The following is a 16,453-nucleotide window of genomic DNA, read 5'->3' as shown; positions in this document are numbered from 1 at the left end:
TCTGTATGATTTATAAGTCTTTTGAATTACGGGGACACCGAAAGTGTCCCCATAAATCACCTTCATGTTGTAATACCTATGTCATACCCATGTCATTATACAAATTTGTGTCCTCATAAACCACATAAACATGCACACATACACACACAAATTGCATTTTTTTTTCATTGTTTTTCAAAGAAGTCTCTTATGCCCAACAAGGATATATATATAAAAGGATATGTGGCTTTCTTACTCTTATATTTTTCACACACACACACATGGTTTTTATGGTTTAGGGACTCTCCATAGGTGTAATGGTTTTTATACTGTACAAACCATATTTTCTATGGCTCTACACCTAAACCTACCCCTCACAGAAAACTTTGTGAATTTTAAAAAAAAAACTAATTCTGTATGATTTATAAGTCTTTTGAATTACGGGGACACCGAAAGTGTCCCCATAAATCACCTTCATGTTGTAATACCTATGTCATACCCATGTCATTATACAAATTTGTGTCCTCATAAACCACATAAACATGCACACATACACACACAAATTGCATTTTTTTTTCATTGTTTTTCAAAGAAGTCTCTTATGCCCAACAAGGATATATATATAAAAGGATATATATATATATATATAAATATAGTAAAACAGTACAACTATATTATTATAATATTATATTATTTTAAATATATATACTGTATTTATAATTTAAAATAACAGTTTTCTACTTTAATATAAAAAAAAATATATTATTTATACCTGTGATGCAAAACTGAATTTTCAGCAGTCATTACTCCAGTCTTCAGTGTCACATGATCCTTCAGAAATCATTCTAATTTATGGATTTTGGCTGAGTGAATATCAAGTATTATTAATGCTAAATTATTAATGGTTCTTATTATTATCAATGCTGAAACATGTTTTCACAGCTTAGAAACCATGGTACATTTTTTTTATAGGACAGAACTTTGAACTTTTGAACAGAAAGTTCAAAAGAACAGTATTTATTTAAAATATAATTGTTTTGTAACATTATAAATGTCTTTACTGCCTTTATTTTTGTTTTTTATTCAATTTGATGCATCCTTGTTGAATGAAATTATTATTTTATGCATGCATATCACGATTTCCACAACAATATTAAGCAGCAAAAACTATTTTTAATATTAAAATAAATGAATCCAATTAGTTTTAAAATATATTAAAATAGCAGTTGTTTTAAACATAATAATATTTCACAGTATTACTGTTTTTATGGTGTTCTCATTCAGAAATCTTTCTAATATGCTGATCTGTCAACCTCGGTGTGTGTGTATAAATAAAAAAGACATAATTGCACTCAAAATCCCTCTAGCTCAAAAATTTGCAAATTCATCCTGAGTTTGCCTGGGCACAGCACTTTTGCTGTGGATAATCCCATGTAATCCTGACCTTTCGCAGAACAAGGTCCTGACAAAAGAATGGCTATGAATCATTAGCTGTACCCTTGCTAAAACTGAAAGATGTTTAAATGTATTATCTAAAACCCTACTGAAACCTTAGCATTACTGATCCCTCAAGTAGTGTGTATGCTGTATATACTGTATTAGTGTACAGTGCAAATGACTGATAAGCACATTCAAGATAAAGAAAAAGTGGGAAATGGGAAACAAGGGCATGTATCCAGCTGTGCGACGTCTGTAAGTGTTGTGTTGAAGGCAGCTGAATGAAGCGTTCAGGGGATTGGGGAACTATGAGCTGGAGACTGTGGGGAAGTTCTGGACCTCTAAAAGTGTATGAAGGTCGGCATTGATATGTTGCCCTAATGGCGTCTCCAGCCTTGACGGCAGCTCTGGTGATTGGAGAGAGAGCTGAGCGAGAGAAACTAATAAAACCCAGTGGGTGTTGGTATAACTTTGAGAACAGATGGTTTATCAGACCCCTTGTGGAGACTAAAAGATTCATTTCATTCCGAACGGGTTTTTGTTACTTATGAATAAAGTGCTAATGATCTAAATGTCGAAACTGTTTACTCTAAATGAGTGGAAATATAATATTTATGTAAATAAAAAGGGAGTAGGCATATAAATTACCTTGTGTTATGGCAGCTAAGGACTCAGAGATTTTTATGAAGTCCTTTGAAGATATTTTGAGACTGATTGATATTAATAACTATCTTGATGTTTGTTGGGGTTATCTTGGTTTCAGAGAAGACATCATTGCTCAGAGGTCGTGTATTTACAAAGTAATGATTAATAACGTTCAGATCCTTATCATTAATAAGACATGGAAATTTATATTTACATCAAACACATCCTTCCTCATTAAAGACAGGCCTCATCTGTGTTACAGATTTATATACTTTATGGAGATCTGGACTCGTGATTTCACCTTCGGCATCCCTGCTTGATGCAAATAAAAGGATCTGTCAGATATTTTATCATGAAATAACGCAGATTGCCTCCGAGCTCAAGTATCACTACAGTTAAATACAGGAGGGACTCCTCCATGCAATCAATACAATTTAGAGCAAGTGAAGCCTCTCTTCCTGGTTACCTCACTCTCTGAGCTTTTTTAGGCTTAAAAAGAAGATGTTTTTTAGCTTAAATCATCTGTCCCCATTCATTGTAATTGCATGTAAAAAAGTGACAAGCACATTATTAAAAATGTCTCTTTTTGTGTTCTACAGAAGAAAGAAAGTCATTGAGATTTGGAATGACATTAAGAAGAGGAAATTATGACAGAAAATTCATTTTTGGATGAACTATCTATATAACCCCAGATCCAAGGGAATTTTCTCTGTAATTTATAAGTTTGTGGTTGCTGTTCCATGGCGACTTTGTGGGAAAGCCATGGTTATAAATAAAGATTCAAGAGTTACAGATTTATGGAAACTGTAACTTGTTATGTTACGGCCTTCTTAAGATGAATCATTTGTTTTGTAGCTATGGTAAGTGATTTTAGATAAAAACCATCTGGTAAATGAATAAATGTCAATTTGATTCAGGACTATCATGAAAAGCACTGACTCGCCTACCTGCAGTGCACATCCAGGCGGCAGGTGTTGCGCAGCTGAAGACAGTTGGGTTTGGTCTTGTCCTGATAGGAACAGGAGGGTACAATGGTCTGTCTCCTCCTCTCAGCACAGGCCTGGTCCTTACAGGAGCAGAAGAGCAACCCGTAGCTGTATTGTGTGTCAACACGCTCAAAGAACAGACGCAAGGTCTTATGGCAGCGCTTTCTGTTGCAGCTGTCCTGCGACTGAGGCTGTGAGGGTTGCTGGCCCTGGGTCTGCGCACGCGTGCAGGTGGAAATGTAGTTGGAACGCTGACGCTTGCAGTTTTCATTCAGGTTGCAGGCTTTGGTGGCGTCCAGACAGGGGTTGCATGGGCGGCTGGGATCTGAGCAGTGTGGCTGGCCTTTACTTGTGCCAGACTGTATGCCTATGAAAGGAGAGCAGGAAAAGATAAGTGAAATTGAACGCAAGGGTGTTTGTGAGAATGATATAAAGAGAGCGAGAGGGGAATTGAGAGTGGGTGTGCATAAGAAAAAAGAAACCATGAGTTGCACTCATGGTCTCACATACACTCCTTGTCAGATGATTAGGACAACTCCAGCAGAACAATGAACTCTTAGATCTGTTAGTGTCCCGATTGGGACGCTTTCAGAACACACACACACACACACAGATGTTGGTACACATATAATAATTATGGAAACTTTCCTTAGGCATCCTTTTTTTTTTTTATACTGAGCGAATTATAATTTCTTTCCCCAAACCATAACCCCACCTTAAAAAAATAGTGTTCATTTAGTAATTTGAAACTAGTCTTCAGTGCCACATGATCCATCGGACATCAGTCTATAATTATGATTTTGGCTCAGTTGTTATCAATTATTATTAGTGCTCAATTATTAATGGTTCTTATTATTATCAATGATGAAACCCATATTTATTTATTTATTTACTTTCCCAAACTTTATATATGTATATCATGATTTCCACAAAAAAAAAAAAAAATTAAGCAGCAAAAACTGTTTTCAACATTAAAATAAATGAGCCACTTAATTTTTTAAATATATAAAAACAGAAAAGTTATTTTAAACCATAATACTATTCCACAATATTACAGTTTTTTTTACTGTATTCTCATAAAATAAATTTAGAAGTCAAGTGTTGATTTTTCAACCCGAAACTTTTGTTTGTATAAAAACATAATATTGCACTCAAAATGTGCAATTTCCACTGTGGATAATCCCATGTAATCCCGACCTTTTGCTGAACGAGGTCCTGACAAAAGAATGGCTATGAATCATTAGCTGTACCCTTGCTAAAACTGAAAGATGTTTAAATGTATTATCTAAAACCCTACTGAAACCTTAGCATTACTGATCCCTCAAGTAGTGTGTATGCTGTATATACTGTATTAGTGTACAGTGCAAATGACTGATAAGCACATTCAAGATAAAGAAAAAGTGGGAAATGGGAAACAAGGGCATGTATCCAGCTGTGCGACGTCTGTAAGTGTTGTGTTGAAGGCAGCTGAATGAAGCGTTCAGGGGATTGGGGAACTATGAGCTGGAGACTGTGGGGAAGTTCTGGACCTCTAAAAGTGTATGAAGGTCGGCATTGATATGTTGCCCTAATGGCGTCTCCAGCCTTGACGGCAGCTCTGGTGATTGGAGAGAGAGCTGAGCGAGAGAAACTAATAAAACCCAGTGGGTGTTGGTATAACTTTGAGAACAGATGGTTTATCAGACCCCTTGTGGAGACTAAAAGATTCATTTCATTCCGAACGGGTTTTTGTTACTTATGAATAAAGTGCTAATGATCTAACTGTCGAAACTGTTTACTCTAAATGAGTGGAAATATAATATTTATGTAAATAAAAAGGGAGTAGGCATATAAATTACCTTGTGTTATGGCAGCTAAGGACTCAGAGATTTTTATGAAGTCCTTTGAAGATATTTTGAGACTGATTGATATTAATAACTATCTTGATGTTTGTTGGGGTTATCTTGGTTTCAGAGAAGACATCATTGCTCAGAGGTCGTGTATTTACAAAGTAATGATTAATAACGTTCAGATCCTTATCATTAATAAGACATGGAAATTTATATTTACATCAAACACATCCTTCCTCATTAAAGACAGGCCTCATCTGTGTTACAGATTTATATACTTTATGGAGATCTGGACTCGTGATTTCACCTTCGGCATCCCTGCTTGATGCAAATAAAAGGATCTGTCAGATATTTTATCATGAAATAACGCAGATTGCCTCCGAGCTCAAGTATCACTACAGTTAAATACAGGAGGGACTCCTCCATGCAATCAATACAATTTAGAGCAAGTGAAGCCTCTCTTCCTGGTTACCTCACTCTCTGAGCTTTTTTAGGCTTAAAAAGTTTCGCTCCCTGAGGACCAAAAACTACAGAAGTACATCTACTGATTGTCTCTGAATTTGAAACAAATTTGAAAATATAACCACCACCAAATACATCGCTAGTAACAGCGATATATATACTTTGTTTAGATGTTTTTTTAATGGGCACTTATTATGCCCCTACAAGATGTAATAAGTCTCAGGTGTCCCCAGAATGTGTCTGTGAAGTTTAAGCTCAAAATACCCCAAAGATCATCTATTATATCATTTTGAAAATGCCTATTTTGAGTTGAAACATAAACACGTCTCTTTAAATGCAAATGAGCTGCTACTCCCCACCCCCTTTTCCAGAATAGAGCTGTGCTTTTACAGCTTGTACCTCAGATACTCTGCTAAAAAACAGCTGTTTGGTTTAGATTATCATGTCTAATGCACTGAAATCATGCGTTTTAAAGCCATATTAGTTTAAACGTCTGATATAGTTTTCTGAGCGCACACATCCGAAACACATGCACAGAAAGTGGCTACCACACGGTACATGAGTACTAAACTTACTTAGTACTAATCTGTTTCATATCTTATTGTGCTTAAACTGTCAAATACACACAAGTTTATGTTAAAAACAAACATGGTAAAAACAAACAAGTTAATGAATAATAAATGTATAATGAATAATTTTTGTAGCTGTAATAAGAAGATATTTCTTACTTGAATGCTGCTTTTAAATGCTCTAGCATGAAGATAAACATGGCGGATTGTGTGCGGCTCACTCAGGGCGTGGTTGCTGCTAATACATCAGTGTCCGTTAACAGTCGTGGGCGGGGCTTGTAAAATGTGACATCTCATTTTACGGATTCTGTGATTGAGACACTGCTTATTATTTATGAGGATTAAAAAAAGGAGCGGGTGTATTTTTATCATCATAGGGTAGTTGTGTACACACACTGCCAACACACATTTATGTTCAAATCTAAAAGTGAATTTTGCATAATAGGCGCTCTTTCATATATTTTTCCCAGAAAACAATACAATAAAAATATCAACTAAGAACATTATTTTGCAATGCAATCTGTGGCTATTTAGAGTGAGATGACATAATGTCATAAAAGTATCCTGTAATTGGTGCAATCTTGGGTTTCCATAATAATAATAACCCTTTAAAAGTTCTTGCTCTCAGTCGACAAAAGCCATTTGCAACGATCTGAATGCATGGCAAGCAAAGGTTACCCGGATCTAAAAATACTGTGTGGTTTTAGAGTGTTTCTAAATTTGGATTCAGCCCTCAAGCTCTCTTGTCCTGTGTGTGTGAGTCTGTGTGTGTGTTGTGAGAGAGCAATTGTAGGTGTGTATCATGAGGAAGAAGCCGTAAATGAGCTATGAAATTGGTTGGTGAGAATGTCCATAAAAAAAAAAATCACACTGCCAACACACATTTATGTTCAAATCTAAAAGTGAATTTTGCATAATAGGCGCTCTTTCATATATTTTTCCCAGAAAACAATACAATAAAAATATCAACTAAGAACATTATTTTGCAATGCAATCTGTGGCTATTTAGAGTGAGATGACATAATGTCATAAAAGTATCCTGTAATTGGTGCAATCTTGGGTTTCCATAATAATAATAACCCTTTAAAAGTTCTTGCTCTCAGTCGACAAAAGCCATTTGCAACGATCTGAATGCATGGCAAGCAAAGGTTACCCGGATCTAAAAATACTGTGTGGTTTTAGAGTGTTTCTAAATTTGGATTCAGCCCTCAAGCTCTCTTGTCCTGTGTGTGTGAGTCTGTGTGTGTGTTGTGAGAGAGCATTTTTAGGTGTGTATCATGAGGAAGAAGCCGTAAATGAGCTATGAAATTGGTTGGTGAGAATGTACATAAAAAAAAAAAACGTCCAGTGTCTGGAGGTCAGAGGATGCTGCAGCACAGACTGCGCTTTGCATGCACAAACATCTGCTTGGTTAAAGAAGGGATAGGAACCAAACAGAAGCAAACAGGACAAAATACTGGGAGATGTTCAGATATCCTGCACTATTTTATAGACATTGATTCGCAGTGGCCCAAAGTCCAAAACAAAAGTGGTACGAGTGTGAATTCAACGGAAAGGTTTCTTCAATTCAAATCAAATACCACACTGAATTTTTTTTGAGAGAAATAGAGAACCATAAACCTGTTCTGGACATCTGCAGAGGACCATTTGAGTCACAAAAACTCCACAGTCAGATAAACAAAAAGTGAAAGTGAGAAACGAATAAAAAGGATTTACAGTTTTTTCTTTCTTTTCTTCCTCTCAGCAAAAATTCTGGATGGGGCACAGCCTGTAAAACAAATTGTGACCAATATACCCTGCTGGTAGCTCACAGTTCACAATTTCTGTCTGATATAACCAGTACAATTTGATGAACTAGTGTGAGTTTATAAGGTATCATATGGGTTTATTTAATGTGCTAAGCACATAGTATCTACTACACTGGTGTAGGATTTACTTTAAAACAGTTTTTACTCAAAAACTGCTAGTAAATGAAACAAATAATTACAAACAAATGGCAAGTAACACATCAAATTAAACATGACATTTCAAAGTAGAGCCTAAAATAGTATTTTAGTCTGTAAAACATACTCCATCAATCTTTTAACATTTTTATAGTGTATCCTTATCACTCACAGGCATATAATGTGTGAATAATATGCTGTATTGTGTAATGGACGGCTGAAGGGACAGCAGGTTCAGTCTGGGTTATTCACAGCTCTTGGCACTGCCTGTGTTGATTGCAATTAGGAGAAGTGCCACAGTTTAGATGTAATCTCCTCTGAGGTGCGTGAGCTCATTAGAAAGTCTTTAGCTTCTACTGTTGCTGCGAGGAGAATGGGAGGCCTTTCTTTGCTTCGCATTACTCATTATCTCCTTCTATTATAATACTTATTGGGCGAGAGAGGAAGAGAAAGAAGAAGCGATAAAAAGAGAGATCCGAACTTTTTCAGTCTGCTGTACAGAATGAGTCCCAGAGGTTGACTTAAAATATTAGTAAAACAATTCTGCAACAAAAACATCATAATATGCTATTTATGACCATTTTCTACCATCTTTTTGACCTGAGGAATTTAATAGCTTTTATCATTTTTTTATACAATTCGAAAAATGCATGATTACCCCTTTATAATAAGGTTCAATTAGTTAACATCAGTCAATGCATTAAAGGAACAGTTCACATAAAAATGGAAATTTTAGGCCATCAAAGATGTAGAAGAGTTTGTTTATTCACTGTAACAGATTTGGAGAAATTTTGTAATAGTACATTTACCATAATATCTTGGTATTCTAAATGGACTCTCGGTGCCGCAAGAATAAAAGTTCAAACAGCTGATAAAGACATCACAATAATCCACATGCAATGTAAATAACCCACAAGTTGTGTGTTTGTAATAAACAACTCAGTCATTAAGATGTTTTAACTTCAAATCGTTGCTTCAGGCTAAATATTTGTTCACTGCAGAGGATCAATTGTTGAGCAAGTGATGAAATGCTACATTTCTCCAAATTGGTTCTCAAATTTGTTCTCCAAAGATGAAGAAATACATTCATAAACATCTTGGATGGCCTAAGAGTGAGAAAATGTTCAGCAAACTTTCATTTTAAAGTGAACTATTCCTTTAACTAATTTGTTATTTTTACAAAAATATTCACTGGTGATATTGTCACTTATAATATATTACCAATGTTCTTAACTATATATACAGTATATATACTTAATTATAAATAAATAAATGAATAAATAAATAAATAAATACATACATACATGCATACATAGTTGTCCCACTAGTAGTAATGTCAAGTTAAAAAAGAAAAAAAATATATATTCTGAATTTAAAATCAACATTTTGTAAGCTGGATAGTCAGCATTTGTTTGAGCTGCAGGAACTGAACATATAGTCTTTTCTAATTTCAGCCAGAAATCTCTAGAAAGCTTTCACTGCCAGGTGTGAGGAAGTCAGTGCTATCATTGGCGCCGCATGCTGTCTCAGAGCATCGCTGCATGTAGCTATCGCTTCATCTCCCCTAAGGACTTAGCCTGCATGGCAAATACACCCAATCATTTCCAATGTTGAACTCAGAATAGAAAAATGCTTGGGGCGATATGGACAAAGTGAATTCCAAAAATTATAAGGTGTATTTAACATGTAAATTGCATAAAATATCCAATCGCAACACAAACTTAACAACAAACAGCAATATTTAAATTTCTTGTCTACATTTTCCATTATGCATAAAGTTTATTATCATAAAATCATCAATCACACTCATGCATTGCCCCAATTCGCTTTGCACACAGAGTATGTGTGTATTTGTGTGCATGTGTGCACTTAGGCACTGCATATTCTGAATATGAGCAGAAAGCTCATAAAGTCTCGCTTTTATTACTCGCACTATTATTACCTTCTTCTTCGGCCTGTTGTGACAGTAATGGTTGGCAGTGACTATAAGAGTGGACCTCCATTATAACACAGAGCAGTGAATAAACACTACACGGAGACACTAAATGCAAGGAGTGGTTATGAAAGAGACCGCCATCGTTCAACCTGTCAGTCCGAACGCTGTTTTATTGGCACAGAAGATTTGATCTGGAGTTAGTGTAAATCTAGAAGCCACTATCAGTATAATAAAACTGCACGACTGTGTTATTCTGAACCTGCAGAGATTATGCTCTCATGCCACCATAATCTCTTTTCTGCTATATTGCAACTACCCTTTCAGACACAGTCACTGAATTTCTTTCAAACATTCAATTGTATGGCGTTGAATGGGGAGCAAGCCGTCAAACTAAAATCCATGATGTTGGATTTGATTATGCAGGCATTTTTGAAGTGGTTTCTTAGTCTAAAACACTACATTTGCTATATTTTGTGCACTGACTGAAGTATCTTTCAAATGTGTGTGGCATACAAATCAGAGTTGTTTGACTATGCTAATTTTGATCAAACACAGAATACTTACCACCATTTTGTAAATTGATTTGGTATTTCTTGTATATCCACAGTGGTTGTTATACAAAACCACCTAATTTCTCATAAAAAATGCAACATTGTCTAAATCAATTCTGATTGTTCAACCATTTTTTTTGTAAATAACACATACAGAAATAGTTTAACTATTTTATTTTATTTTATTTTTCAGAAGCTCAAAGAGGCTGTGTGTGCCCAACTTTAGAGAAACAAAATTTCACAAAATGGAAAGATTCCTACTTTAAACTCTAAAGATAAAAAATAGGTGATTTCTCACAGACCACTGTGCCTGAAAGGGTTCATTTAATTTATATTCTACTTTTTTTTCTATTCTTCTATTTATCTGCTTTTCTTTTTCTAGCGGCTGATTCTGTTTGAAAGTGTTTCTGCTTGCCAAGCTTGAGGGATTTGTCAAAATAAATAAAAAAGAAAGTGAACAAGCTGGAGAGAAGATTCTCCTGTTAATAAAGTCTTCATCGCCACCTGAAATGACCCATGAAGAGAGTCTTATGTCATGTCATAAAAAGCTGTGTCATATTTCAGCCAGACAAATATTTTTCACCCTGGCCAGATATCTATCAAATTGAACACAGAGTGTGAACCACAACGTGAAGAGGCGCTCTGCGATCCTGACTGTTGGCCATTGCGAAGGGTATGTTTACAGGTGTATTCAACACAACAAATATGTATAATGCAAAGCATTATGGGACATTCAACTGAAAATGAGTCTCTTGATTTGATTCGTTTAGTAGCATTTCATTATACGGATGTCCGATTCTTCTAGCTGCTAAATAAATAAATATGTAACTAAATAAATAAGGTAATTGCAATATTAATTCTACTAATCATTATCTCAATGTGCCTTCCCAAAATTCACAATTGTGAATTATTTTTTTCTTACTTGTAACTTTTCAATCTCAATCAGACTATATATTTAACAATTTAGAATTGTATTCTTGTAATTTGACTTAATATCTCAAAATGTGATTAACAAACCAGTGTGTGAAATCGCAATGTGTCTTTTTATTCTCACAATAGTGATTTTATTATCTTTTTCATGTAATTGCGACTATAAATCACAATGTAACTTTATGGGCTCTATCAGTGTTTTTTGCTAGTTTCAGCCCGATGCAGTTATAATTTTCATGTCCAGCGCCACCTAGTTTAAATGGCAAATACACTTGTGCCCATTTGTTTGCCCATGGGCGTGCTGGTCTGAAAACAAGGTGTGTTGAGGTGCATTGCTGGAAAGTTGTTATTTTGAGGCAGCTGAAAACGATTGCACCACTGACCAAATAAAACCTGGTCTGAAGTCAAAGGCGCAGCATTTTTTTTATTTATTTAAAGGGTGAGTTAGTAATATGCGCCTATAGGTGGGTGCACAACCTGCGTACACTCTGCTTATTACACACACAGGGATGCACAGCAGCACACAAACATGCCAAATATTAAAAATGAAAGGATTACAATGTAAAAGATTATTATTGTGTACGCTTTAACCTTGCACACGGGCAGATCCGTTTCCTCTCTGGAGAAGCGCTCAGTCTTCAGTCAAATTCCGCCATGTAAATAGTGAATTTGCCATGGCGCGAATGCAACAGGCTTTTAAAGGGAATGGGAGATGAGATTCTGATTGGTTTATTGCACGTTACGCCCAAAACACACCCATGACTCATTAAGAGAATAGGTACAACCCTTTTGGACCATGCGCCTGGCTTGCAACTGTGCCATGCGCTTCAGACCATGCACTTAGATCGTTAAAATAGGGTCCAATTGTGACTTTGTTTCTTGTAATTTGACTTCATATCTCAGAATGTGTTTTTATAACAAACCAATGAGTAAAAACTCAATATGACTTTATATCTCACAATGCTTTTTTTTCATGGAATTGTAACTATAAATCATAATGTAACTTTATTTCTTACAACTGTAACTTTATTTCTTGTAATTTGACTTAATATCTTAAAATGTGATTTCAACAAACCAAAGTGACTCACAATGGTTCATTTTTCAAGTAATTGCACCTATAAATCATAGTGCAACTTTTTTTTTTGTATTTCACTTCATATCTGAGATCGTCATATTTTATCAAACTAATGCACAAAATCTCAATATGACTTTACATATCAAAAGAATAATTTGTTTTCTCCTAATTGTGAATCATAGTGTAACTACATCTTGCAATTGTCTCTTGCAATTTGACTTCATATCTCAGAATGTTAATTTTAACAAAAGAATGCACAATTGATTCTTATTGAATTCCCCCATGTGTGTTTAAGGTTTTTTCTTTGCCAATACTATCAACTTTCTAACTACAGAGAAACATCAGTAGCATTCCCAGTGTTATATGAATCCAAGGTTTTGTATCGCAGCAGCCGAACCACAAAGGGATGGCAATTAATGTTGCCTGATCCTAAATATGGCACACAGGGCTGTTCCACTTCCAGATTGGGAGAGATTCCCGCCAGGGAGTGGATACGGGCTGAGAGGGTCCGCCAGCTTTACCCTCAATATGTCAGTGTTAGTGCTGTGGTCCACTTGTTCCTCTCACCCTCTGTAGTAAATGAACAGACACAGCTGGTCTGGAATAATGACTTGGGCTGTCACATCAAATCAAAAGGTGCCATCTCAATCTGAGAGGGCTGTGAGTGAAACGCAATGAGATGTATCTCGGGCCTCCTTTTTTTTTGAAAGGATTTTAAAGGTTTCATTACAGAGAAACATTACAGCCTTTGGATCACTGTCTTGATTTGATATGAAGAAATAGTTCATCCAAAAATGGTTTGGAAAAGCGTGACGGTGAGTAAATGATAATAGAATGTTCACTTTTGGGTGAACTATCCCATTAAATCAGTCTTTAATTTATCCAAAATTAATTTTCCCCTTTTATGTTGTCATATTTAATCAATTGAAGATGTGATAACCATAACAATACATACAATCATGCAACAAAGACATTAAATGCTACTTAACTCACCTCTTAGTGGAATTACACGATCACCTAATGTTTACACCAGCAGATAATGGAGGCTGTTTGTGTGTCCACATTTCCCAGCTGCGATGTTTTTATTTTGTATAAAGAAAGAAGGAAAATATGCAAACTCTAAACCTCAGCTGCTACTCACAGCAGGCCTTTCAAGACACAAAAATGGTATTATGCAACAAATTGGCAAGACGATTGATCTGACAACCCTGTTGAATGCACTGTTTTCTGTAGTGCACATGAGATTTGTCATTCACTGGCCATTTTTATTTTTTAATTGTTTCAAATCTGAATAAAAATGAGTTATTTTGGTTGTTCCAGGCTCTGAGAGGTTCTGATAATGGATTGGAGGCAATATTTCTGTCCTCTACTGTCTGTAATGACTGCTGTCAGTGAATTAAACATTAAACTTAACTCATGCCAAGGTGACAAATGCAGAGAGTGGTTTTTATTTTACTGGAATAATCACTTGCTCCTGTTTCTTTTTCCTAGAAAGGAAAAAGACTAATTTATCTTCATTTCACCTTGTACATAGTTTGGAATGAGCTAAAAGCAAAAATTAGAGAAAAGAAACTTCTTTTACTGGTCTTGGAACATAATAATAATTCATTTAGTGCTGGATTCTCTGAGTTTAATATAAGAGAGGGCAATGAAAAAGAAGCCAATATCAACAACAAACAGTGCAGTGCATTGCAAGAATGTATACATAATACAAAAATAGATCGTAATGAAAATGTTGGTGTTTACCTGAGATGATCGACGCCAGGCGAAATGCATCTGAATGTCGGTGAGGCGTCATGGGTTCGTAAGGAGATGGCTCATAAAATTCCTCACCTAAAAACAAAACAAAACAAAAACAATCAGGCTATTAAAATCATGTTTAGCATTGTACATACTCACTGTATGACCTCTGACCTTTAACCTCTATCTGAATAATAGTGTGTAAAACAGTACACATTACACAATGAAAATAAATGCTACATGGCATTTGTATGCTACATTGTTGTCACATGACCTCATTATGCTGTATGGTTAGTGCAGTGATTGGCATCCTATTATCAACGGGGAGAGTTTTGCATTTTAATCCAATTTAAAAATGCTGTCCAAAAAAATAATGAGCCAAAAACAATAATCTCAGCTAGTAGGCTATTGCTTACAGTTCATTCATTACATTGAAAATGGAAGGTCAAGTAGAGTGCATTGTATTGTGGGTTAGAGATTATACATTTTAGAGGGTAGTGTCATACCAAATGGAGAACTTAATTTTTTACTAGACAAAAGCAGTTGCCTTTTTCCATCTGCAGGAAAAGATTTTCAAATGCACCTCATGTTTTGCTGGTAGCTTTAGCACATTTAGCAACACTACTTTAGGGTGTCCAACATTTCACACTTTTTCCCCCCATTGAAGAAATACATAATCCAGGTACTACGCCTTTGCTACTACTGTATAATAGTGCAAATGGTATATAATAGTGCAAAGGTATGTGAAATAGGACCCACCTATATATAGTATTCCATGCAAAAAATATGCATACTGTGCACAATACGCTCTGCAAACTGTAGAAATAATACAAGTAGTGTTGTTATATGCTGTTTTAAAAGGTCATAAAACGTCTCTTGTGAAAAAAGAAGAACATGTTATACATAAAAAGGAGTACTTTAAATATACTTCAAAAGAATATACTTAAGTGTGTAAACGTAATGTTTTCAGATACTTAAATGTTAAATGTTTCTTAAATGTTAAATACTATTAAATAAAAATGTAGTAGTTTAAATTTATTAAATGCAATATCTATTAAAAATAATAGATGCTTAAATGCATCTTTTTATGCAATTTCATAATGACTTTGATATAATGAAATTTGCCCAAAATATCCTGCAATGTGCTCACAAAAATTTCGGTAAACTAAATTATACTTTAATTTAGATTTTATTCAAACTTGTGTATTTAAATTAGTGCAGTAAACCGATTAAAAAAAACTAATTAATCACACATTTTTCTGTAATTAATCATGATTAATTGCATATTTATATTGTAATAATTTCATATTGAATCTCCAAATTAATGTAGAAACAACATGGAGATTGTATACCGGTATTTTAAATACATGTTTAATAGCACATTTTTACTAAGTAGCCAATACTGCTACTGATGTCTTTATAAATGCATTTCCCCCTCAATTTTAGACATTAATAGCCATTCAAAATTACAGAATAATTGAAAGCCATTATTTTTTTACATTTAATGGGCTTTGAAAAATATAATAACTTTTAATTTAAGTGAATTTAAAACAATCTTCACATAAGCTGTAAATTGAATATAGATTCAGTTTTATTCCAGCTACAAAATTAATCAGCAAAGAGCAGAGAGTGATGTCTCTTTTTCTTTTGTTCTTTGATGACACAGTATGCAGCAGGTTTCACTTTAAAAGCATTTATTATGCAATTGTGTAAAAGTCATTTCAAGGCTACTGTTTGCTATCAAATGTGGCCATTCATCTCAAAAGAACCATATCTCAAAAACTGTGTAAACTGCATATTAAACTTAACCCAGTGCAGTCAAACTTTTCTGTTTTACTGGAAGTTCTGTGAATACTAGCTGTCAAAGCAAGCATTGTGACTCTTGAACTGAGTTAGAGAGACAGAGAAAACCCTCAGCAATTAGTGTGTGAAGCTTGCTCTTGTCAAAATTAAAAATTAGCCAGCCTCTGCATGTGGTTCTCCCTTCTGACTGTCTCTCTCGGGAGCTTTAATTGAGAATTTAAAGGGGTCCTATTATGCTCTTTTACAAAGTCTTGATTTTGTTTTGGGGGTGTACTAGAACACGCTCTCATACTAGGTTGTTCGAAAAACACATTATTTTTCACATATTTTACATTATTACAACACCTCTCTCCCCAGTCTGGCATGAACGGCTCGAATAGTTCCTGTATCAAATGAAGGCCCACCTTCTGAAATACGAAATGTGCTGTGATTGGTTAGCTGGGCCAGTGTGTGTGGTGATTGGCAGCACTCGGCGCGTGGTTGGGAAATAGAGCTGGGCAAAAAAAAAATGACGTTTTTTAAAATGACGTCGATTCGATATCGATTCTCAAAAGCCGCGAATTGATAT

The 16,453-nt window shown here is 35.1% G+C and overlaps 1 protein-coding gene across 3 annotated transcripts in view; it reads right to left on the bottom strand.

Moving 5' to 3' along the window:
* The window catches only part of LOC107559068 (GDNF family receptor alpha-2-like), an 87,192-nt gene that overhangs the window by 44,371 nt on the left and 26,368 nt on the right, over positions 1 to 16,453 (bottom strand). For 2 of the 3 annotated variants that reach the window (XM_016242800.1, XM_016242802.1), the window contains exon 3: positions 14,089 to 14,175. In XM_016242800.1, the coding sequence (XP_016098286.1) occupies positions 14,089 to 14,175 (87 nt within the window). Of the gene's footprint in view, positions 1 to 3,008; positions 3,415 to 14,088; positions 14,176 to 16,453 lie in introns of all 3 variants that reach the window. The other variant, XM_016242801.1, reaches the window with a different exon arrangement.

The sequence above is a fragment of the Sinocyclocheilus grahami genome, unplaced genomic scaffold (assembly GCF_001515645.1).
Source record: "Sinocyclocheilus grahami isolate Dianchi unplaced genomic scaffold, SAMN03320097.WGS_v1.1 scaffold673.1, whole genome shotgun sequence".
NCBI lineage: Eukaryota > Metazoa > Chordata > Actinopteri > Cypriniformes > Cyprinidae > Sinocyclocheilus > Sinocyclocheilus grahami.
This window is presented reverse-complemented; position numbering and strand designations above follow the sequence as displayed.